At 43.9% G+C, this 24910-nt stretch overlaps 1 protein-coding gene and 1 pseudogene across 6 annotated transcripts in view; both read left to right on the forward strand.

Annotated features, from left to right (window-relative positions):
* The window catches only part of Mtx3 (metaxin 3), a 79299-nt gene that overhangs the window by 43417 nt on the left and 10972 nt on the right, over positions 1 to 24910 (forward strand). Inside the window, exons 8-10 of one of the 6 annotated variants that reach the window (XM_055625449.1) lie at positions 638 to 703; positions 3444 to 3527; positions 4497 to 4908. In XM_055625449.1, coding sequence (XP_055481424.1) covers positions 638 to 703; positions 3444 to 3511 — 134 coding nt within the window. In that variant the 3' untranslated portion in view covers positions 3512 to 3527; positions 4497 to 4908. Of the gene's footprint in view, positions 1 to 637; positions 704 to 3443; positions 3528 to 3573; positions 3638 to 4496; positions 4909 to 24910 lie in introns of those variants that run through there. The other 5 variants (XM_055625448.1, XM_055625451.1, XM_055625450.1 and 2 more) reach the window with 5 other exon arrangements.
* On the forward strand, positions 7072 to 7501 carry LOC129689978 (uncharacterized protein C14orf119 homolog; annotated as a pseudogene).

Genomic DNA, 24910 nt, shown 5'->3' on the forward strand with positions numbered 1-24910 from the left:
ACACACACACACACACACACACACACACACACACACACACACACACAAATACCTGTACACAAGAACGCACACACATACACAATTTTGAAAAGGAAATGTTTGGACTCCTTACTCCCTTCCCGAGTATATTTTATACATAACAGTTGTGATTTTAAATCTTCTGTAATTTATTTATTTAGTTTTTGTCCTCACCCTTCTGTAAAACTGAAGCTCTGTGGAGAGCCTCATGCATCCAAATCAGGGCTTGGAATGTGACAGATACTGGATGAGTGCTGAGTGACTGGACAGATGGGGACATTTTCCTCCTGCATATTGGGGAGGTGAGAGGCAGGTAAACATGCTCACTGTCACTCCCCACCCCCGTGGTGTGATAAGGACAAGGTACCAAGAGGAAACTGAGTGAACTCTCTGCTTCTGAGGCGGACTGTCCACCCTCATCAATAGAGCAGGCGTTTCTTCTCTGAACCATATAATTTGGGAGATGAATTTAGGCTGGATCTGTGGTTATCAGAGGAAAAGGACTCAAATGGCATGGGAACCCACAGGCTAGCCATTTGAACTGTGTCACAAAACATGTCTTGGTACTATTCTGGGCTCTCACATCTGAAGAAAAGTTGAAACCATTTTCTTTTCAAAGTGAATTTACTGAGGCCTGGGGTTCTAACCGTTCACCTGGACATCCTGCCTGACTCAGCTACCTCAGGTGAGGGAATGCATTTATTTTTGCCTTTGTCTCTGTATGGTTTTCCACCACTTCTCTCATTTCCAAAGGCACTGGGATGTCCTGAGGGAATGAAGGAAATGACTTTTAGAGGGAGCACATTTGAAGTTGGACATCAGCATTCTAACAGCGCTTGTACCTAGCAGCTGTGACTCTGCAACAGAGTACTAAGCAGTGGTCACAAGGGACTAGAACCTATGCATATTGACAAGGAGAAGGTGAATAAAAAGGCTGCCCAGAGAGCGTCACACTTTAGAGTAAACCTCTTAGGCTCTATTTGAGTCTGTGTGGATTCCTGCACAGAAGCCACCCACAGAGTGGTTCAAAATGTAGCAGTGTCATTGTTGGGGTTCTTAGGGTGGGCACCAAGGGAAAATAAGGAGCATTTTTCTTACTAGCGAATATATTTTAATGCTATCTTATTCTGATTTATTTTTATAATTGTCACTGTACATAAGCAACCCCTTAAATCAGTGTGTCAAAGATCTAGAAGCAGGGTGGGTCTTCTGGAAACTCTGCTTGATCTTACACTGGCCCACAACAATTCCTTAAGCAGTTTCACAAAATATTAATAAAATAACTCACCATGTGAACCACTAAATTAATAGTTTAGTGCTTGGCTGATCACAGAAAAGACATTTCTTTTTCTCGTATTCTTTCTTATTAATGTATTGAAAAGATTATATTTTCTAATACTGAGAGGGGTGGTTTCTAATGGCCTGCCCACTTCACAGGTACGAAAATAAGCTTTGAAATTCTTTGGTCAGCATTAGTATCCACAGGGGTATTTGTACTGCAGACCAGTAGCTGCTGTCTGGAAATGAATGGAGCCCACATCAGCTCCTTTCTTCTTTCTGCTTCCTTCCTTGGGCAGCAGAAAGCTACCCCAAGGCAAAGCCAGTAAGATATTCTTTCCCAGGAAGCCGAATGTGGGGTTAACTGGAGCTGGAGCTGGAGCTGAAGCTGTAATCTGTAATCTGTAGTTGCCAAAGGTAAGAGGCAGCCATCTCTCTTCAGGAGCATGGGCCAGTGTTGGCCAGAGACAGGTTAAGCAATCAATCCCAAAGAGACAGAGACGAGGGAGACACAGTGAGAGTCAGGAAGATCCCCAGACTGCCCTCACGCCCTGTTCTTGACAGCTTTTTCTTTCCCAGCTGTGAACCCAGTTTGGGGTACCAAAGACATCTACTATTTTAACTTTGCTTGAGGTTGTTTGCACTTAGTGGAAATCAGAGTCCCAAAATGTGACAGACCCAGAGATCAAGGCCAAGTAGCCACTGCCAGCCCTGCCCTGCCTAAGATCCCACCATTTATAGCAGCTCCTGCCCTCTGCCCCCAAGAAGTGCTCCATTCACAAATGCTGTCATCAAGCTCTGAGCTGGCTAGGCTTCCACAAGGGTGGGGCGGGAATGGAGAGAGCAGCCCGCTTCAGGCACTCTGGGGGCAGACAGCTGTTCAAATACAGCTTCTTTGACTGTAAACACTTCATAGATATGTATGGAGCTGGGAAGGACACCTTCATTTCACATAAACAGCAACTCTAGGCTGCATCACCTCTCTGTAATTGTGTGATTCTGAAGAGGTGTTTGTTGGTATTTATTAATAATTATCTACAACACATCCTTAACCTTGTGGGAATCTCACAGGCAGCTTGCTGGGGAGGCACAGGTGTAAAGTAGAAAACTGAAAGGAAAAAAGGAGTGTAAGACTCGACAAATCCTCTCAATAGAAACCAGAGGGGTTTATGTGCCAGCTGGTTACTGAGATCTCCATTTGGACTCCTCGGGGCTCCCCAAGCCTTGTGATATGGGGAAAGGGGGGGAATCAGATGAGACACACAGAGTATAAATGTTGATAGGAGACAGAGTATATCGCAAAATAAAATGGCACACACTCAGGGAGTGAGGGTGGGCAGGGTCTAAATAGACCACGACAGGGAAGACATTCTTACAGGGATCAGTGCATGGGGAATGCTCTCACCAGGTAAGAGGGCACAATAGTCAGAGGCCGTTTTGCCAACTTACATTTCTTAAAGTTTGGGCAAACAGGCTGTTTCTTCCTGAGTATCCTGTCTCAGTGACTGAGAAGCCCATCCAGATTAACTCTTAAAGGGAGACTTGCAATGGTATGTTCTTGCTCCTTGGCAGAACACCTGTCCTGCTATGTAGTCATCCTATAAGGTTTCAGGCTCCTGGAGTTAGGCTTAGATAGTAATCAATTAATGACCTTTGGGCGGTTCAGGATGTCCATCTCCTCTTAGGGATTTACTTTTTATTTATGTTTCTGTGTGTTTTGGGAATATACATGCAGGGGCCTGTGGAGGTTAAGAGGGGGTTGGATCCCCTGGAGATGGAGCTACAGGCAGTTATGAGCTGCCTAATGTACTCTGAAAAGCAGCAAATACACTCAACCCCTGAGCCATCTCTCCAGCCCCACAGTCTGAAAGTTTTAAGTGGAAAATTCTAGAAACAAACAGTTCTTAATTTTAAATGGCACACCTTCTGAGAAGTGTGATAGTATTATATTGTAATAATTGTTCTATTTTTATCATCAATTGTGTTTATCTCCTTTATGTTTAACTTACAAGTTTAACTTTACCATGTGCATATATAGGTAGAGTTCAGTAGTGTCCATGGCTTCAAGCCCCATTGGGTGTTTGGATGAAAGGAGCTACTGCCATTCTAATTTTGTACCTCTCTTTGTATTCTCCATCTTTCCCTAGGTAACTGGAGCTCTCATCTCTACCCAATCTCCATTTTTAAACCAGGTTATACGGCCTGCTTTAGCTAATGGAGTATCATCAAAGGTGAGACGAACAGGCTGAAAAGTATCCTTGCTCTTTTGCTTTTCAGTATTCACTATGAGAGCAGCCCAAGCTAGCCTGCAAGAGGAAGCTAGATGTGCCAGACATCTAAGGTGGGTCAACCCAGTTAAAGCCATTTGAGCAGAAGCAGGTAAGGCCAGTAGAACTGCCCATCTGAGCCCAGCCCAGATGACCTACAGACAGACTTGATTCTGAACAAGATAAATGCCTATTGTTGTCTGTCTACTGATGTTTTGTGGTTGTTTGTAATGGCTGCTATTACTGTGACAACAGATGGGTGATTTGTGTTTATCTAGCTATTTTAAGAGCATTTAGGTAGCCCTCTTAGGAAATCAGATATAAAAGATATATATATATATATATATATATACAGACATATACACATACATACACACACACACACACACACACACACACACACTTGGCTTCATCATCATTGAGCATAAAAAGGAAATCAGCCAGTCTCCACTTTATCCTGCTGCTTTGCTTAGGGTGGAAACCCGTCTCTGGGACTATATGGCTACAGCCTATCTACCTCCTTGGAATTCAGTCAGTCTTCTTGAAAAATTCAGTTTCAAGGACTACTAAGGAGCTGATACTAAGCAGCAAAGCTCTCAGGCAGGTGAAGCGCCTCTTCCAAGAAGGCTGAGTGGGATCTGGGGGCTTTGCCTGCAGGAGGTCTTCCAGCCTATTGATAAGTGGAGTTGTAGGTCAGAGGTTTCTCAGATCCAAATGAGCAGGTTTTTTAAAAGGGAGTCGGTGTGCATGTGAGGCGTATGTAGGACAGTGGGCTTTTAACCTTGCCAAGGGGCAGGTTAACTACAAACCAGCTCCCAGTCATCTGCCTTTCCTTTATGCTCACAGGACATGTTCTACAATGAAATTTCACAAGTTTTATCAATGTAGCAATCAATGGATTGATCTATAAATAAGACTGGTTTCTTTTTCTAGGGACCCTCCATCATGAACGAGTCACTGCTCCCACCTTCCTTCTGTGCTGGGTACATCTTTCTGCAGGGCTCACATTGGAAAGGTCTAGAATCGCATGGGCTTCTGGAAGAGCCAGAATGTAATAGGACACTTCCCAGTCTCCACGGGGGTGGGTGGGTAGGTAAAGGAAAAGACTGCAGCTACGCCCCACCAGGGACTTAGAAGTACTGGTTACTGGTCCTAGGTGCTTGCAACCTCAAATAGCCCACACGTTGATTTTTCTCCCCAGTTTCTTCTGTCTGCCTCCACCTCTACCTGTTCCTGCAAGCGCAGTGATTGGCAGTGCAGTGCTCCCAAGAAAAAAAGTAAAATAAAAAAAGAAATTAAAAATTAATTAAAAATTAAAAAAAGAAATTAAACCCTGCGCCACCCTGGTCTTCAATCTTCACATTCAGATTTTAAAGCACGAAAACCCATGTGAAGGCAAGGAAAGGTAAGCCAAAACTGCTTCTCTGAGATGCAAAGCAGGTGCCATCTATGTGTCAGCTCTCTGCTTCTGCTTCCTCTGTAGAGCACGGTCATAATCCCCACAAGGCTGCTGCACACGAAAAATAATTGAACCTCTGGAGGGATTAACTCAGCTCTAGCTCACATTAGCAAGTGACTAAGCTGGAAAAGCTTCTGGCTGAGATCTTTTGACTAGATTAAGGGTCTCTCAAGTATTTGCAGGTGTTGAAATGTGAACAATCCAATCATTAAAATGTAGGGAAACAGCTAAATCCAGTCCCCACATGCACACACACTACTGAGATTACATAGATAAAGGTGGGAAAGGCTCCTGCAAGGTGGAGCCACAAGGGGGCCCTTGAGATTGCTGGGTGTGGAAACCAATGTGGGCCCAGTATGAGCCTAATTTCCAGAAGGGATGAAGAGAACTCAGGAGACGGATCTCATCAATGCAAAATCGCAAGAGGTTTATTTTAACCATTGCGCAATGGGGTCACCCCTGCAGGTCAGCAAAGAATGGCCCTGGGAGACAAAGGCCTTGGGTTTTTAAAGGACAAAGCACGGGGATTTTTAGGGGTTCTAGTCTTGGCAATTCAGGATTTGATGAGGAAGCTAATTGGTAAGATAATTGGTTAGTCTTAGGTGCTCAAGCTTGGCTAGTCCTGCCAAGTATGGACGCGGCTACAATTAAAGGTGGGGGTGGTTAGCTCATCCTTGAAGATCGGGGCTACGGGCTTTTGGCCAGAGGTCAGGGGCTACTCACAAGGATTGAGGCCATCTGGGTTGGTTGCTAAGAAACACTATTTTGAAGACAAGGGTCTGGTCGTTCTTTTTGCTGAGTGAAGGTCATTGCTTGCTCGCTTTTTTACATCTGTCCTCACAGATGGCCAGGGTCACATTCTTCTGTTCTCTGGAAAGGTACTAAGAGGCTTTCGCTTAACCTGGGCCTAAAACTCAAAAATATAGGCTTTAGAAGACATATAGGTTACAAAGTTAGTCTGATCCTTTCAGTGCTTAGATACTAAGGTGGGAAGCAGCTGGGGGCTTATGCTAATCAGGAAAAAAAAAAAAAAAAAAAAGAAACTTGTCCCTATCCCAGTACTGCTGAGGGCTGATTTAACAGCACCTTGAGGCTGCAGTCAGGACTAACATCCACTCCCTCTCTCTCCCCTAAACCCCATTTTCAGGTCAGACTTATCAGACATTTACTTTGCTTAAAAGTGGAAACCGTTCCAGGGTTGTTTTTTTCCTAACAAGTAACCTGAAATTAAGTGCTTGTAATTGGCAGTCTTCCCATCCTACTCAGGCTCAGATTGTCTTATTTTAAACCCCTAATCTGCTCCTCTGGAGGCCAGAAGGGATGAAACTCAGGTGACTTTTGATGTTCAGTTTTTCCGTCAATATTCTAAGTGGTGCAGGACTGAGGCAGGGCATGTGTAAGTGCAGGCTTTGGGCACAGGACAGACAGAGGTCATGGGCTCAGGCTGGCACCAGTGGGACAAGGCCATGCTGCCACTCAAGGGGTCAGCAGTAGCAGTCACTAAGTTGTCTGGGAGGAGATAGGGGTGAGAGGGTGTGATAGCTATCTGTAAAGTACACCCTATTCCTGGAAGTGGAATAGGGTGGAGAAAATAGTGCTTACAGGAAGTGCCTTCAGGAAGTGGTCGGAGGGCTCAGTGGATAAGCTGTCTAAGGGTGATAGGAAATACTGGGGCTATTACAAGTCTTTTCAAGAAGTTGGGGTGGGTTGCTGTTTGCCTGAGCAGAGAAGGAAGAACCATTGACACCAATAGAAAATGAGGCCAATGGCTGCTACTACGATTCACTCTTCCCCCAGAGCTGTTCATTATCCCCTGTCCAACACATCTTTCATTGAGCTGAATGTCCAGTTATCCAGACTTGAGGTATCCTGGTGGGTAGAGAGCAGAACTGAAGGAAGTCCCTAGAATGGCTACAAATGCAGTGCTGGGATCCACTGGGAAGGGGTCTGCTTAGGGCTTTCAGGAAACATGGAAGAGACTAGGGGAGTTGGAATTGTTGCTGCAGGACTCTTATAGCCTCTGGGTGCCTTGGGAGAAGAAAAGAGAGGATGCTACTAGAATCGTCTTCCTCATCAATGCTGTCATTCTTCTCTTCTGTGTGACCTTTAGTGCCAGATGACATTGCCAGTTCATCCCTCCTCTGATGTCTTACATCACTTCCCAGGAGATGAAGTGTATTTTTCACTGGTTTGCCAGCTGGTCAGGTCCCCAGCGGGAATGTTTTCTACAAGACCTGGGGTGGCTAAGGCAGTGCCAGGAAAGCTACAGCCACTTCTGGATAGTCTGGAGCAGCTCATTGTATCTGGGACAAATCAACCCCCTTGTATCTTCACGTGTCAGCTACGTCCTTGGAATCAGTGGTTTCGAGGCTGGGCTGAGCAGGAGCACAATGAGTTTGTCAGGCTGATAGAAGACAGTGAGACAGATTTCGTGGCAAAGTTTTACAAAGCAGTGGCTGCTACTGCTGGTAAAGACTGACAGGCATTCAGATCAAGAAGAGTGTGACCAAGCCAAGGTGTAACTGCAGTGAAGACGCAGTACAGCGTGTCCCTTAAAGCTTTGCCCGGACTGTCAGGTCAGTGGGCAGTGCTGCAGAGTTTTATTCCAGCACCCACGAGGCAATGGCAGCCTGGTCTACATAGCATGTCCCAGGCCAGCCAGTGCTACAGAGTGAGACCCCACCTCAAAAAAGAAAGAGCTCATGCCTGAACTTCATGATGAGTACTAGCACTGTTTCTAACTTAGCAGCATGTCACCTGGCTTGCGTAGATGTGATCCATTTAAGCAAACTTGATTATGTCAGGCAGCTGCTTCATTTACAGGAGATAATCTCAAGAATAGCTGCTTTTGTTACTATAACTAAAAAGAGCCTATATCTGGTAATTCAAGCCTACTGTTGGCCCAGATGTGGCTGGTTTACCACATTTACCCAACTCTAGCATAATTATGTGACTTCCCAACCATTGGATGATTTCCCAGTGGTGATTTTAAAAAATTAAGAAAAAAAAAAGTGCACTGCAGGACACACTGTTACAGGGGACAGACTAGCAAATGAAATTCATATGCCAGAGGCTAGACTTCAGGCATCTGGGGGCTTGCCTCCTTTGAAAAGAAAAAGCACAGAGTGGGAGGTGGGGTGGATTGTGGTATTGTGGTATTGTGGTATTGGAGTTAACACCGTGGCTTATGATGTTTGTTATGACCTTCAACTTTCTTGTGCTCCAAAGTGCCCTCTGTGCCTTCAGGGCTGTCAGAAGGGGATGGAAGGGCTGGGTCCCAGGAGTGGAAGACATGTTGAGGGTTCACTCAGGTGATGATGCCTAAGAAACTAAGGCTGTGATTCAGTCAGCCAGCTCTATGTGCCCAACTCAGCAGCTGTAGAACACAATGCTATAGAGGCCAGACTTGATCCCTACCTGAAACCACACTTGAGCAGAAGAGCAGACACCTGGGAGGCAATGATAGCACAGGACAGCCCATGGGGACGCGCTGGAAGTACCACCCTCTCCCTCACCTGCACCAGCCTCGGTGGACAGGGCTTTAAAATGTGATGAAAGTAAATGACTTTTAGCCTGCAACCTGGGTGAGGTTAACAGCTGTCAAGTGCAGCATGCCTCTGCAATGCAGAGCATATGGGAGGAGCTGGGGTGTGTGAGGCTAAAGCAGAGTGTGCATGGTCTTCACACCACACATGAGTCACTATGGACCACTAGCCTCTGAGGGCAAAAGCAAGGCTGTTGTCATTTCTCAGTACCTAGAGTAATGGGAGTCCCATAGCGACTATCTCTAGTTATTTTAGCAAAATTCAGCCGGGCACTTGTGGACACTCTGTCCCAGCCTCCTTGGCAGCTGGAGGAAGTCATGTGGTCCAGCTCTGCCAGCTGGGGGAGAAAATGATACAGAACATTTCCACCCGCACCCTGGATGGGGCAGCTGCCACCTTCTGCAGCCCTTTCAGCTCCCTCCTGCGGCAGAGGACAGAGGAAACACAGAGCAACAGCGAAAGGGAATCTGGGTCCCTACATGTCCTTGAGAGGAGACTAACCTTCCACCCTTGACAACTCCCTCTCTGAAGGCACACTTGCAGGAAGGACTAGAACCTGCTGTGTTTGGACCACAGTGTTTGAGGGTCTCTTTAGTAAACCTCCTTACCTTACACCCTGTTTTACACTAGCACACAGCATGGATGCCCACTATTATGTCACAGAGGAAATGTCAATGAATGGCATTGAAAAGAAATGAAGACTTCTCAAAGGAGAAAGGTGAAAGGCTATATCTAGGGAACTAGTTATTATCAAACTGAAAGGCATGAGGAGAAGTGGAAAAAAGCTTAAGATTTCAGATGTGGTGGGAGCCTGCTGGGTGGTTCATCTGAAATGGGGGACCCCCTGGGGCTGGCTATTGGCTCCTATTTGGCCTTCTTGTTGGACCTATGGATCTAGGGAAAGAGTCAGCAAAGTTATTAGTTGCTATTAGCTGAGTCTTGGACATATGGGGTTAGCGGTTATGAGAGTTAATGCTGAGCTTCCTGGATTGTCAGCAAGTTTAGCAATCTGACTCTTTGCAAGGTCTATACATAACAGGCTACATTCCTAGACTCTTCGTTGTAGGTCAGAGGCTGGTGTCCTGGGCAGGTCACTGCAGGCCATGGATCTGTGTGGAGTTATATTTTGGTGTGTGATCTTGTTCAGTTGTGGAGTAAATCCTGTGGCTAATGAGAACAGCTCTATCACAGGGGAATATAACAGTGATGGGGGCCATGTTTCAAGGCAGTCTTAACTAGGACAGAATCCTGATAATGGCTTCCATTCATTCCGATGGAGACAAAGAGTGCACGGTGGCAGAATGGAGGCCCCTAGAGCTACTGTGGCCCAAGCTGACAGTTGAAAGGACTTAGGTGATGCTCACAGCTAAAGACTAGGACTTGAGTGGATCCAGACCTTTGCTTAAAAGAAAGTGGATAGCGTGCTCAGTGCCCTGCATCCCATAGAGATTAAGTGAAGGGACTGCTCCAAGCTACCTTCCCCAGTGCCTAGGAAGCCCTGAAGCATATGGTGGATTTGACAAGGCAGCGGTCGTTCAAAAGGCTTATTTTCTTAGTGTGAAGCCACTTGTGAGCAGGACCAAATACAGAGGAGGCCACTGATTGTCCACAGATGTCTGAATAGTACCCAGCTGGCAGGCCCTGGCTCCCTTTTAAATCTGGTTTCCATTCCAGTGGCATGTGGGCCAGGAACCCTTTGGGAAATGGAGCTAAGAGCTGGACTTGGGCTGCCTTCCTGATTGGGCAACACCTCTCCTCAGTGGCAGACAACCCAGCTCCTGTGCCTTAGTCTCCAAGAATGTTGGGTGTCTGTCTCAGCTGGAGACAAGGGCTTCCTTATGCTTTGTTTTCTTGGTACTTATTCACACCCCCTTCACCCCGCTCCAGTCCAGCAGGCCCTTCCTTCCAAGGCTCTCTTGGGGCCCAAGAGCTTCAGGCAATCCCAATAAAGTCTTGACTTTTCACATCTAGGACAGGCCCAAAGAAGGAGCTGGCTGTCTCACAGCATGCTCTCGAATTTCCTGAATGCAGGGTTTCCAAAAGGGAATCCCGCCCTCATCCCTCATCCCTTCCCATTGCCTCTGCAAGTACTACCACTCACACAAGCAGATCAGGGCCTAAACCATTCTTGATTGTCTTTTCCCTCACTTTAAAACAAAAAACAAAACAAAACAAAACAAAAAAAAACTGGGAACACTTGTAGAAGTTACATTGAATCTCCTCTCATATAAAAAACATGGAAGAGAGGTATTTGTTCCCATCTGCATTGTCAGTGAAAGAACCAGGCTTGACCCCCACCTCCATCCCAAAAGCTCCCAGTCCCAGGAACTAGGCCATAGGTCACCAGTTCCAGAAAGAAGACAATGGAGTCCCCTACCCAAGGAATAGTCTGGAGAAAACCCCATAATATTGAACCATCACCCCTAGCAATGGCTAATTAGTATTCAGGTGTTCTTTACAATAGGATGAATAAAAAAATATGGTTTGGCTTGGCCTTCCAGGAAAACAATTTCCTCCCCATATTTGCTAAATGACACCTGATATTTGCTAAATGTCAATCAACGATAAAACTTAATTTCCCAAACCTCACTGTAAACCAATAAAAACCCTCCTCTGCCTGAGCTCTCAGGGCTCTACACCCTACACCGGCTGCACTGCATTGTATGACAGTGTGGGCTTGAGCTTGTAGTAAAAGCCCCTATTTCGTTTGCATCAGAATCAGTTCCTTGGTGGTCTTTGGGGTCCTTGAGAATTGGGCATAACAATCATCATTTTTTTGCAACTGAGAGTACCAGGCCTGACCCTCCCCCCATCAAAAAAAGTTATCAGTCCCAGGAATTAGGCCATAGGTCACCAATTCCAGGAACAAGGCCCTAAAATTTCCTACCCAAGGAAAAGCCTGAGGATAATCACAAGAGTGGGTCTCAGGGTGGGGCATCTGTGCTGGGCAGCCCACCAATCTTGTAGCACAGAAAATACCTAACATTCCTGAGGTCTATAGATAGCTCACTCAATGTTAGTTATGTTAGTTAGCCAATCACTTTGCAACAAGCTTGCCCTTGCTGAATGTCACCCAGTCCTGTAATTACTAAGCTGAAATTCCTGGTCCTTGCTCAAAACTCAATAAAAACCCTGTCATGCAGCTGCTCAGGGCTCTCCTCTCTGACCCACTGTGTTGGTGTAGGTGGAGAGACCAAGCTTAAGCCTGAATAAAGCTCTTTGCTTTTGCCTACATGGTTTGGCTCCTGGTGGTCTTTGGAAACAAAAGATCTGGCGTAACACAACAACCTCTAGTTCACATCACCCACACTGTTATGCCTAGATTGCAAGACCCTAAGAGACCACCAGGAGTTGAGTCCACTGCAAAACACATGAGGATCTTTTTATTATAAACTATAGCTTGGGCCCACACCCTCACCAACACAGCGGATGAGAGCAGAGAGCCTTGTGCTCAGAGTAGGTGGTTGATTTAAAGATTCCAGTCCCTCCCAGGGCACCCAAATCAGGGGAATTCCTGCCTGGCAGGAGTCTATTGGTTGAAACACAAAAGGGGATGTTGCATTTTTAAACTAATTGGCTATAGGAAGGTCCCCAAACCATTGATTGTCTGGCTTCCCTTGTTTGACTGTCCTACAGGAGAGGAACAATGGGCCAGTTTCCTAGCAACTGTATCTCTAGTGGGCAGGAAAAGAATGTTGTAGGGCTGGTTCCTCCTTGCAGGTGGCTGGGCATGTCTCCATCTGTCTGGCTTTTGTTCAGGCTTGTGCTTTAAACTTTAACTCAATAACCCCAAAACCTAATTTTTAATTCTTTGGTCTCTCACACACTTCCTCTCCATGATCCCAAGAATGAGATTTTCCCCCCTTTGAGACAAGTTTCCACTATATGGTCTTGGCTGGACTGGAACTCACAGGGCTCACCTGCCCCTGTTTTCTAAGTGTTGGAATTAAAAGCTTGTATCACCACACATGCTGAAGAACAAGATTCTGAAATAGTTTCCTATTCAGCATACAATTTTTATGCCCAAATCACGAGACCCCAAAAGACCACCACCAGGAGTCGAGTCCATTGCAAAACACATGAGGACCTTTTTAATTGTATACACGTTTGAACACAGGACACAACTCCCTTGTGGAAACAGAAGAGGAATGCAATCCTGCAGTCTAGGGAAGCAAGGTTTTTATGGGGAAAAACCGCAAGCAGGGACTTACATGCTTTTGTGTTACATGATTGGGTAAGGGAAACTGACTTTTAAAATGATTGGTCCACTTTAGGCACCAAGACTACAAACAGTTCTGGCCTGGTCTTATGGGCTGGTTTCCTAGCAACCATATAATTAGTGGGCAGGAAAGAATGCATTAAGGCTAGGTCTTCCACTCAGGGCATTAAGGCTAGTTCTTCCCCGAAGGTGGCTGGACATATGTCCATTTGGCTAGCCTTAGTTCAGGCTTTAAACTTTAAAATAATACCCACTGATTTTTAATCCTTTGGTCTCTCACAATGTCAATGCTCTACCCCCATCACAGAGCCCTTTTTTCTCTGCCCACTCACTGCCCTACCCCATCAGAGAGCCCTTCTTCCTCTGCTCATTCAGGATGGTTTTTTAAAAAAGTCAACCCCTTTCTCTTTCTCTCAGGATCTTCTTGTTCTGGAATGTTCTTACCTTTCCCACAACTGGTTTTTAATTGTTCAATATTTCATCTTAAATGTTCTCTCCTCAGAGATGTCCCCAATCACTGTGTTCAAATGCCACCTCTTGCCCCTTCCCCTTCAGAGTGTCTTCTTCCCATGGCAGGCTAGTTGTGTGATTGTTTGCTTATTATCCATAGGCAAATCTGAGCTGTAAGGGCCCGATCACTGTTGTAATTTTAGTGCTTGGCACAGAGTAAATTTTAGAAATAGTTATTAAATTGATGACTACATGGATGGATAATATTCTGGGTATGTCATCATAGGAGACCAGACCAAATGCTTCAAAAGGTCACTTAGGGGAATCAAGCTGGACCTTAGTCCACAAACTCAGGTAAGAGTTAATTCATTAGGTTTAATTTGATATTCATGGAATGCCCAGAACATGGAGGTACATCTATGGGACAGACATGGAGCTTAGAGAAAGAGTGGTGCTAGGAAGTGAATTATGCAAATACATAGAGGACACGGTAATATATATATTTAAGCTACGAGAGGTGGAGGAACTGATGGAGCATATCAAAGGATCAGCAGGATGTGTTCTGGGATATTTGGGAACAGGCTTCCTGCCTGAACATGGTGGGCCCCCCCCCCCCTTGAGTTGGAAACTGGAGAACTGTGAAAAGCTGATTCTCCAAAGAAGAGCTACAAGGCATTCAGTACCTAATGTTAACCCGGCATTGTTCTAGACACTTCTCATAGCAGACACCTGCCAGGTGAGCACAATTAGCACCTGAGGGCAAACGAGCAAACTGTCCCTGTAAGTGCTATCCCTCTAAACCAGTTCAGATCCATGAACTGATTCTCTGGCCTGGACTGGGCCGGAGAATTAGTGCAGGAGTGTATGGAGGACAGCAGCAGCAGCTGAAGGAAGAATTAAGCAAGGCAGGAGGAAGTAAACAAGAAGGGGAATGGATCAGATGGTGGCTTCAGCTGACCCTGGAGCGGGGGCCATCGTCAGAGCTGTTCTAAAGTGAAGCTAGGAGGCTCAGCTTTGCAGTTTGACACCTATTACAGCAGAAACATGTTGAGGGGCTTGAGGCAGCTGATTGCATTGCATCCACAGTCAGGCAGCAGAGAAGGTAGATGCCAGTGCCCGGCTTGCTTCCTCCTTTTTATTTGGGGGTTAAAGTGGGTCTTCCCTCCTCAATTAACCTACTCTCAAAAAAATCCATCATATACATGCCAAAGGACACTCTAAATTTATAGCCTTAGTCTAGGCCTCTCTCATGTCTTTCAGACTCATAAGTAATTGTGTTTAGCATCTTCACTTAATAGTTCCCCAGATAAACCCCAGATTCCCTGTCATTCCTTGCAAGCAATTCCCCTACCTCTCCTCTCTCAGTTACTCAAGCCAACCTCCTTGGAGTCATTCTTTGTCATTTGTTTTCTCCAACGTCTTATTTAATCCATGAGGATGTTCTTTAAGATCTGTTTCACAGCAGCTGCCATGCCACTCAAGCCACTGTAGATGTCCAATTACCCCCTCCAGTGCCTCCATCAACTGCCTCCTGCCACTGTCAGGGCACCATTCCCTCTAGGGAGGTGGACTCCCAGTCCATGGCTGACCCACATTTCCTCTGCCGTTGGAGTCTTGCATGCAGTCCTCCTGAATATCTGTACAGTTTATTGCTTCACCTCTTTCTAGTCTTTGCCCAGAGTCACCCTGAACACATCATTTAAGTTGCTCTCTCCTCACACCTCACTCCATTCTATCCCTAGCACCCATCACCTTCAAACACACTGTATTTGAATAATTTCCCATTTATGCTTGATCTCCTTCCTACTCCCACACTAAGGCACACACTTCACAAAAGCACAGACATTTTCTATTCATCATTGTCCCTCAGATTCTAGAACAGTGCCTGGCATATAGCATGCACCTATAAATATTTGTTAATGGATTTAGCAAAGTCAAGAGAGGAGGTTCAGGAGTAGCTCTGACTTATTCCCAAAGTGGGTCCTCATCACAACCCCACACTCCTCCTTTCTTGTAGAATCAACAACCCCTTTGAGGTAGATGTGAGCCCAGTGAGAGGCCACAGGCAAAGGCTAGCACTGCACAAGGCCCCATGACATGGCTGGCTGGGCCTATCTGTCAGATGTGACTCAGACCCAGCTTTGCTGCTGGACTAAGATCAAGGACGCAACGTCCAAGGATGCAAGAAGGCCAGCTGCATGGTGACTGGAAGGTGACGGTTTCAGGGCTTCTGGGTCAGGTGTGACTTTCTGTGATTACAGGCTTTCTATACTTGTCAGGCTCATTGCTGAGGCAGAGAAACCTGAGCCACATACTTACCCAACAGCTGCTGGTCTTTCAACAAACAGGGTCTGCTTCTCTGTCAGGGCTTCTCAGTTTAAAGGAATTCTGGGATAAAAGAGTTTGACCACATTTAATTTAATGAGAATAGAATACATTCGGGCACTTCATTATTTTTAAAATGTTTCTTGTTCTTGGGTTTTTGTTGTTATTGTCATCGTCATTTTAACCTAGAGCAGAGCCAACATAGAGCAAAAGGAAGGACTATGGTCTTGGAATTATAAACCCCAAACCAGGCTGCTCTTGACCTCTCACTAGGCAGTCTCACAACTTTGAGGTAAGTATTCATTCTGCCTACCTTTCACTTCCTGCTACAGAGGGAGGGATGCTAGGACCAGTTACTGCTGGTGAGCTCCACCTCATACTCTTTGTTTGGACCTCCGTGGATTTAAAAAATGGAATTCTAATAGCTATAGATAAAGCTTGAGGTCTCCTTTTCTATAGTCCACATCAATCCCTGTTGTATTCTCCTGGCCAGACTCTCCCCTCTATTTTCCCTGCCTGGTCTTGACAGTAGCAGAGTTTTCTCTCCAGAAATAGCAGTTGTGATGGTGAATCTTTAGTCAACTTGACAGTTTAGAATCATCTAGGAGATGAGGTCAGTGTCAACCTGCTTTGGATTTTATAATTCTAGGACTGGAGTCCTTTCCTTTGCCTAGGGCTCCCTCCGGCTCTAGATTTTTAAATCTACAACCCCTGGGTGACTCTGAGGCTTAACCAAGGTCTATCCTGAATATGAATGGCTTCACACCATGCTTAGGGCTCAGCTGGGATAAAGGAAGAAAAAACCAAGGAGCTTTGCAGCCTGTTCCCACTCTGCTTCATGACTGTACCTACACTGTGGGTGGCCCTGTCACTAGCCTGCTGCCCTACCATGACAGACTGCACCTTTTTGAAACAGCCAAAATTAATCCTTCCTCCCTCAAGATGTCTTTCTCAGCTGTCTGGACTCAGTGATGAGAAAAATAACTATGACGAAAATCCAATGATTCTGATAAAAGTGGCTCTTGAATTAACCGTACCCAGTAGATGACCATGGGGGAGATAAGAAACTGCTTTCCAACCAAGACTGGAGGGTCAGTATGGCTATGCAACTGATATAAGTTGAATTTCTATATGTTCAGCTCTATTAAATGTGATGTATTTTGTTTTTTAAAGATTGAACTTTCTTTGGCAAGGTTTCTGATTTCAGAAGAATTTTTTTTACCAATAATGTAAAGGACTTGGAAGCTTGGTTCAGTGAGGGTGCCAGCTGATTCAAATATGCCCCTCCCTTAAGACATGCACAGAGCACTCGATACAGTATAAATATCAAGTACTAAAAATGAACTGTGTGAATGGGTACAATTCCTTCTTTTGATGTCAGAAACAGAGAAATAAAAACAAATACCAAGTCTGGAGAGATTCCTCAGTGGAGAAGAGGACTTGCTGCATAGAATGAGGACCTGGGTTTGAATCCCAGCTGTGCATGTCTGCAGCCCCTGCTCTGCGGGGAGCAAAGGAAGAAGGACCACTGGAGCTTGATGGCCACAAGCCCAGCTCCAGAAGCACCGAGAGACCCTGGCTCAAAGGAATAAAGTGGAGACTAGCAGGCAGAGTACCTCTGCTCACCTACAGACATGTAGCTACACACACACATGCACACCGTATACACACATATTGCACATATAGACCTGTATACAAAAATAGCACCATTCACATGAGTTGGGGTGGAATTATATGGCCCCTTAGGATGGCAGATGTGGTCTAAGGCCTTTTGGGGGATGCTGGGTTCTAAGGTGAAGCCTTTTGAGCAAGGTTCAAGGAAACTCAAAGAGGAACCCTCTGCTGAAATGATTAAAGCAATACGGATTGAAAGCAAAGTGATTAAATGAAAAGAAAAAAGAAAATAGAACAATACAATAAAAAGACTAAATGTTGAAAAAAACACAGCAGAGCTTTGCTTTGTCTTCTGCCATATAAAGTTTAAGCCCCCAACATCTGTAAACCAGAGCATGAAAGGTTAAGTCTGCCTTTCCTGTATTTTATTTAGGACTTAGCTACAGCACACAGGGATGAAATATGAGGCCAGCCTTTTCTTAGAGGGGCCAATTCATACGGCCCTATTCTGGTCATCAGTGTGGTCTGTAGATATACAGATGGGAATGGCTGGGATTTCCTAAAATGGAAAGGGAGGTGGGGGTGGGGCAGCCAAACTCCTGGAAGGCAGGCAATGGATAAGTGGCAAAGCCTGAGGTAAGCACCCTAGGGTCTTCAATCTCAAGATCTTCTGTACCATTGATAGCTACTTAATTGGCTATGAAAAATAGGCTCACAGACACTGGTGGTGTCAAAAAACACAAACCTGTGGTAAGGATAAGTCCAAGCACCTCTTGCATACCATGGTGACTAAAATTAAACTCTATCTAGTATATACTTGAAAGTTGCTGAGTAGATTTTAAGCATTGCTGCTATCCCCTTTTGCACATTGCCTCACAGAAGATAAGTGTGAGAGGGGGTACATACTTTAGTTTATTTCAGCATTTCAAAATGGACACATATTTCAAAACATGTTATATACCATGAATCTATTCTTTTCTTTTCCATGCAGGAGCTCAAACCTCCAACTCTAAATTATCATCTTTCTTTTTTTTAAACCTGTTTCTTTTAACATTTTATTTTTATTAATTACAGTTTATTTCCTTTGTATTTCACCTGTAACTCCCTCCCTCTTCCCCTTCCAATCTCACCCTCTGTCCCTCTTCTCCACCCATGCCTCTTCCCCAGTCCACTGATAGGGGAGGTCCTCCTCCACTTTCATTTGATCCTAGTCTATCAGGTCTCATCAGGAGTGGCTGCATTGTCTTCCTTTGTGGCCTGGTAAGACTGCACCCCCCTGAGGAGGAGGTAATCAAAGAGCAAGCCAATCAGTTTATGTCAGAGGCAGTCCCTGTTCACATTACTAGGGAACCCACTTGGACCCTGAGCTGCCTGCCATGGGCTACATCTGTGCAGGGATTCTAGATTATCTCCATGAATGGTCCATGATTGGAGTATCACTCTCAGAAAACAATCCTGTGTCCAGATTTTTTGGTTCTGTTGCCCTCCTTGTGGGGCTCCTGTCCCCTCCAGGTCTTTCTATCTTCTATCTCCCCCCCTTCTTTTGTAAGATTCCCTGCACTCTGCCCAAAGTTGGGTTATGAGTCTCAGCATCTGCTTTGATACCCTGCTGGGTAGAGTCTTTCAGAGGCCATCTGTGGTATGCTCCTGTCCTGTTATGTTTTCCCCCTCTTCTTATGTCCATCCTTTTTGCCTTTCTGAATGAGGATTGAGCATCTTACCCAGAGTTCTCCTTCTTGATTAGCTTTTTTTAGGTGTACAGATTTTAGTATGTTTACGCTATATTATAGGTCTAATATCCACTTATGAGTGAGTATATACCCTATGTGTCTTTCTGCTTCTGGAATACCTCATTCAGGATGATCTTTTCTAGGTCCCACCATTTGCCTGCAAATTTCATGATTTCCTTGTTTTTAATTGCTGAGTAGTATTCTATTGTGTAAATGTACCACAATTTCTGTATTCATTCCTCAAATGAGGGACACCTGGGTTGTTTCCAGCTTCTGGCTATTACAAATAAAGCTGCTATGAACATGGTTGAGCAAATATCCTTGTTGTATAGTTGAGCATATTTTAGATATATGCCTAGGAGTGGTATAGCTGGATCTTAAGGAACCACTATTCCTAATTGTCTGAGAAAGTGCCAGATTGATTTCCAAAGTGGTTGCACAAGTTAACTTTTCTACTAGCAGTGGAGGAGGGTTCCCTTTTCTCCACATCCTTCTCCAGCATGTGTTGTCACTTGAGTTTTTTATCTTAGCCAGTCTGATGGCTGTAAGGTGAAATCGCAGGGTCGTTTTGATTTGCATTTCCCTGATGGCTAAGGATGTTGAGCATTTCTTTAAGTTTCTCTGCCATTCGATATTCCTCTGTTGAGAATTCTCTGTTTATCTCTAAACCCATTTTTTAATTGGATTATTTGATTTTTTTGCTGTTTAACTTATTTAGTTCTTTATATATTCTGGATATTAGCCCTCTGTCAGATACAGGGTTGGTAAAGATCCTTTCCCAGTCTGTAGGCTGTCATTTTGTTCTGGCAACAGTCTCCTTTGCTTTACAGGTTTTCAGTTTCATAAGGTCCCATTTATTGATTGTTGATCTTACAGTCTGTGCTATTGTTGTTCTGTCAAGAAAGTTGTCTTCTGTGCCAATGAGTTCAAGGCTCTTCCCCACTTTTTCTTCTAAGAGGTTTAGTGTGTCTGGTTTCATGTTGAGATCTTTGATCCACTTGGACTTTAGTTTTGTGCAGGGTGATAAGAATGAATCTATTTGAATTTTTCTACATGTAGACATCCAGTTAGACCAATACCATTTGTTGAAGATGCTATCTTTTTTCCATTGTATGGTTTTGGCATCCTTGTCAAAAATCAGGTGTCCATAAGTGTGTGGGTTTATTTCAGGGTCTTCTGTTCGATTCCATTGATCCACCAGTCAGTTTCTATGCCAGTGCCATGCAGTTTAAAATACTGTTGCTCTTGAGATCAGAAGATACCTCCAGAAGATCTTTCATTGTAGAGGATTGTTTTAGCAATTCTGGGTTTCTTGTTATTCCATATGAAGCTGAGAATTTTTTTCAAGGTCTGTAAAGAATTATGTTGGTAATTTGATGGGAATTACACTGAATCTGTAGATTGCTTTTGTTAAGATGGCCATTTTTACTATGTTAATCCTGCCAAGCCATGAGCATGGGAGATCTTTCCATTTTTCTGATATCTTCTTCTATTTCTTTCTTCAGAGACTGGAAATGTTTTCATACAAGTCTTTGACTTGCTTAGTTAGAGTCACCCCAAGGTACTTTATGTCCTTTGTGGCTATTGTAAAGGGTGTTGTTTCCCTAATTTCTTTCTCAGCCCTTTTGTCTTTTGTATAGAGGAGGGCTACTGATTTTTTTTTTTTTTTAGGTAATTTTGTATCTAGCCACTTTGCTGAAGATGTTTATCAGCTGTAGGAGCTCCCTGGTAGAATTTTTTGGGGTCACTCATGTATATTATTATATCATCTGCATATAGGGATACTTTGACTTCTTCCTTTCCAATTTGTATGCCCTTGATCTCCTTTAATTGTCTTATTGCTCTAGCAAGGACTTCAGGAACTGTTGAAGAGATATGGAGAGTGGGCAGCCTTGCCTTGTCCCTGATTTCAGTGGGATCGATTTAAGTTTCTCTCTGTTTAGTTTGATGTTGGCTATAGGCTTGCTGTATATTGCCTTTACTATGTTTAGGTAAGTGCCTCGTATCTCTGGTCTCTCCACGACTTTAAACATGAATGGATGCTGGATTTTATCAAATGTTTTTTCGGCATCTAAGGAGATAATTATGTAGTTTTTCTCCTTCAGTTTGTTTACATGGTGGATTACATTATGGATTTCCATATATTGAACCACCCCTGCATACCTGAGATGAAGCCTACTTGGTTATAGTGGATGATATCTTTGATGTGTTCTTGGATTCGGTTTGCAAGTATTTTGTTGAGTATTTTTGCATCAATGTTCATAAGGGAGATTGGCCTGAGATTCTCTTTCTTTGTTGGGTCTTTGTGAGGTTTAGGTACCAAGGTGACTGTGGCTTCATAGAATGATTTTGGTAGTGTTCCTTCTGTTTCTATTTTGTGGGATAGTTTGAAGAGTATTGGTGTTAACTCTTCTTTGAAGGTCTGGTAGAATTTGGTGCTGAAACCATCTGGTCCTGGGCTTTTTTTGGATGGGAGACTCTGATGACTGCTTCTATTCCCTTAGGGGATATAGGATTATTTAATTGATTTACCTAGTCTTGATTCAGCTTTGGTAAGTGGAATCGATCTAGAAAATTGTCCATTTCATTTAGATTTTCAAATTTTGTGGCATATAGACTTTTGAAGTAAGTCCTAATCATTGTTGGATTTCCCCAGTGTCTGTAGTTATGTCCCCCTTTTCATTTCTGATTTTGTTAATGTGAATGGTGTCTCTCTGCCTTTTAGTTAGTTTAGCTAAGGGTTTGTCTATCTGGTTGATTTTCTCAAAGAACCAGCTCTTGGTTTTATTAATTCTTTGAATTATTTTATTTGTTTCTAATTTATTGATTTCAGCCCTGAGTTTGATATTGCTAGCTGTCTACTCCTCTTTGGTGTGTCTGCTTCTTTTTTTCCTCAGGCTTTTAAGTGAGCCATTAAGTTGCTTGCAATGAGATTTTTCAAATTTCTTTTTGAAGGCACTTAGTGCTATGAACTTTCCTCTTAGCACTGCTTTCATTGTGTCCCATAAGTTTGGGTATGTTGTGCTTTCATTTTCATTGAGTTCTAGGAAGACTTTAATTTCTTTCTTTATTTCTTCCCTGACCCAGCTCTCATTCAGTAACAAGTTGTTTAGTTTCCATGTGTGTGTAGTCTTTTTGCTATTTCTGTTGTTGTTGAGGTCCAGCTTTATTCCATGGTGATCAGATAGGATACAAGGGATTATTTCAATCTTCTTGTATCTGTTGAGGCTTGCTTTGTGACCAACTATATGATCTATTTTGGAGAAGGTTCCATGAGGTGCTGAGAAGAAGGTATATTCTTTTGTGTTTGGGTGAAAGGTTCTGTAGATGTCTGTTAGATCCAATTTTATTAATGACCTCTGTTAGAGTTATTGTTTCTTTGTTTAATTTCTGTTTTGTTGGCCTGTCCTTTGTTGAGAGAGGGGTGTTGAAGTCTCCTACTATTAATGTGTGGGGATCTATGTGTGGTTTAAGTTTTATTAATGTTTCATTTACAAATGTGGGTGCCCTTGTATTTCGGGCATAGATATTCAGGATTGTGATGTCTTCCTGGAGTAATTTTCCCTTGTTGAGTATGAAGTGTCCTTCCCCATCTCTTTTTATTAATTTTGGTTGAAAGTCTATTTTATTAGTTATTAGAATGGCTACTCCTGCTTGCTTCCTGGGTCCATTTGCTTGGAAAACTGTCTTTCAGTCCTTTACTCTCAGGTAATGTCTATCTTTGTGCCTTAGGTGTATTTCTTGTATGCAACAGATTGTTGGGTCTTGTTTACACATCCATTCTGTTAGTCTGTGTCTTTTTATTGGAGAATTGAGTCCATTGATGTTGAGAGAGATTAATGACCAGTGGCTATTAGATCCTTTGATATTGTTGTTGGCTGTGGTAGTGTGTTTGTGTGCTTGGCTACTTTTTGTTTTGCTGTAGTGAGGTTACTTATTTCCTGTGTTTTCTTGAAAGTAGTTAGTTTTCTTGGGTTGTATTTCTCCTTCTAGTATCTTTTGTAATGCTGGATTTGTGTGTAGGTATTGTTTAAATTTGTTTTGTCATTGAAAATCTTGTTTTCACTGTCTATGAGGACTGAAAGTTTTGCTGGGTATAAGTAGCCTGGACTGACATCTGTGTTCTCTTAGGGTCTACATGATATCCGTCCAGGCCCTTCTGGCTTTCATAGTCTCTGTTGAGAAGTCAGGTGTGATTCTGATGGATTTGCCATTATATGTTACTTGGCCTTTTTCTCTTACAGCTTTTAGTGTTTTTTCTTTGTTTTGTATACTTACTGTTTTGATTATTATATGGTGGGAGGATTTTCTTTTCTGGTCTAATTTATTAGGTGTTCTGTAGACCTCTCCTTTAAGTTGGGGAAATTTTCTTCTATAATTTTATTGAAATTATAGGCCTCTTGTATGCTTGTAGGCCTTAGAGACAGGCATTTTCTTTTTCTTCTATTCCTATTATTCTTAGGTTTTGTCTTTTCATGTTGTCTTGGATTTCTTGGATGGTTTGTCAGGAAGTTTTTTAGATTTATTATTTTCTTTGATGGGTACATTGATTTCTTCCATCGTATCTTCCACACCTGAGATCTCTTTTGTCTCTTGAAGTCTGTTGGTTATGCTTACCTCTGAAGTTCCTGTTTTCTTTCCTAAGTTCTTCCTCTCCATGATTTCCTGCATTTGTGTTTTCTTTAATTTTTCTAATTCTATCTTCAGATCTTGAACCTTTTTGTTCATTTTCTTCACCTGTCTGATTGTATTTTCCTTCATTTCCTTCACCTGTTTGTTTGAACATTTCTCTGTTTCTTTTATTTCTTTCAGTGATTTAATCATTTCCTCTCTGAAAACCACAAACTGGCTGCATCTTTCTGTTATTTACAGATAGCTATAATCTGTTTGACTTTATCTTCCTCTAATTCTTTACACATTTTATTTGTTTCCTCCATTAACCTCTTCATAAGCATAGATGTAAGGTCATCTTCTTGAATCTCACTTATGTTAGGGTATCCAGGGCTACTTGCCTCTGGTAACTGGGTTCTGGGAATGCCATATTGCTTTGCCTTTTTTTTGGTTGTGCTTTTATGCTGGCCTCTACCCATCTGGCTGTCTCAGGTGTTGGCTATTAATTTCTGGTGCCTCCTGGAATCCTGGGGTGGAGAGAATTCCCTTGGCAGGGTTCTGAAGGAAGGCTCCTCAGCTTTTTTGGGTATGGTCAAATGAATGATGGTGCTTCTCAGGAATTGCCACAGTTCACCTCAGGCATATGGCCCTGTGTGGTAACTGCTCTCTTCTCACCAGAAGTCCTGGAGACAGTTGCCTGCGGCATGGTTTCTTGCTCTGAATTTAGTGAGCTGCTGTTACTGCTCTTATGCTGAAGAACCACAGAGCCCCGTGGTTTCATCAGTTTAGCTAGGGATAACTGGTTGCTCCTTGGAGCAGTATCTGGGGGCTGATCCAGTGGCTCTTGGGCTTCTGTAGGTCTGAGGTTTGAGCTCTGTGCCCCAGTACCCTAGTGATATCAGTGGCAGCTGAGCACAGCGCTCATGCATGCAGCTAGAGCTAGGCTAGAGCCTGGAGCCTGCGGGAACCCAGAAACTTTCCGGAGCTGGGTGTCCTGAGGTCAGATCTGATGTTTCCCCCACTGTGGGGCTTCCTCCCAACAGGAAGACCTAGTCTGTGGTGTTTTGGGGTCCACAGTTCAGTCTGGGATGGCAAGTAGAGCATGCAGGGGGAGTGGCTCCATCTTTCTGATGATTGGGTGCCTGGGCTTATCCTGGGAACCTATCCTGAGAACTTTTCGGGGTGGGAGAGGGTGGTACCCTGAGGTCAGACCTGCTGTTTCCCTCTTGTGACAGAGAAATCCGTCTCTGGTGCCCTGGGGCCCACAGTTCAGTCTGGGACGTTGATCAGGGCATGTAGGTATATGGCTCTGGGCTGGCAACCAAGTGCCCACCAGGGCCAGGAACTCTTCCATAGTTTAGCTGGGTAACCTTAACCCAATTGATTCCAACACC

Source organism: Psammomys obesus, unplaced genomic scaffold, assembly GCF_907164565.1.
Source record: "Psammomys obesus unplaced genomic scaffold, mPsaObe1.curated_primary_1811, whole genome shotgun sequence".
Classification (NCBI taxonomy): domain Eukaryota; kingdom Metazoa; phylum Chordata; class Mammalia; order Rodentia; family Muridae; genus Psammomys; species Psammomys obesus.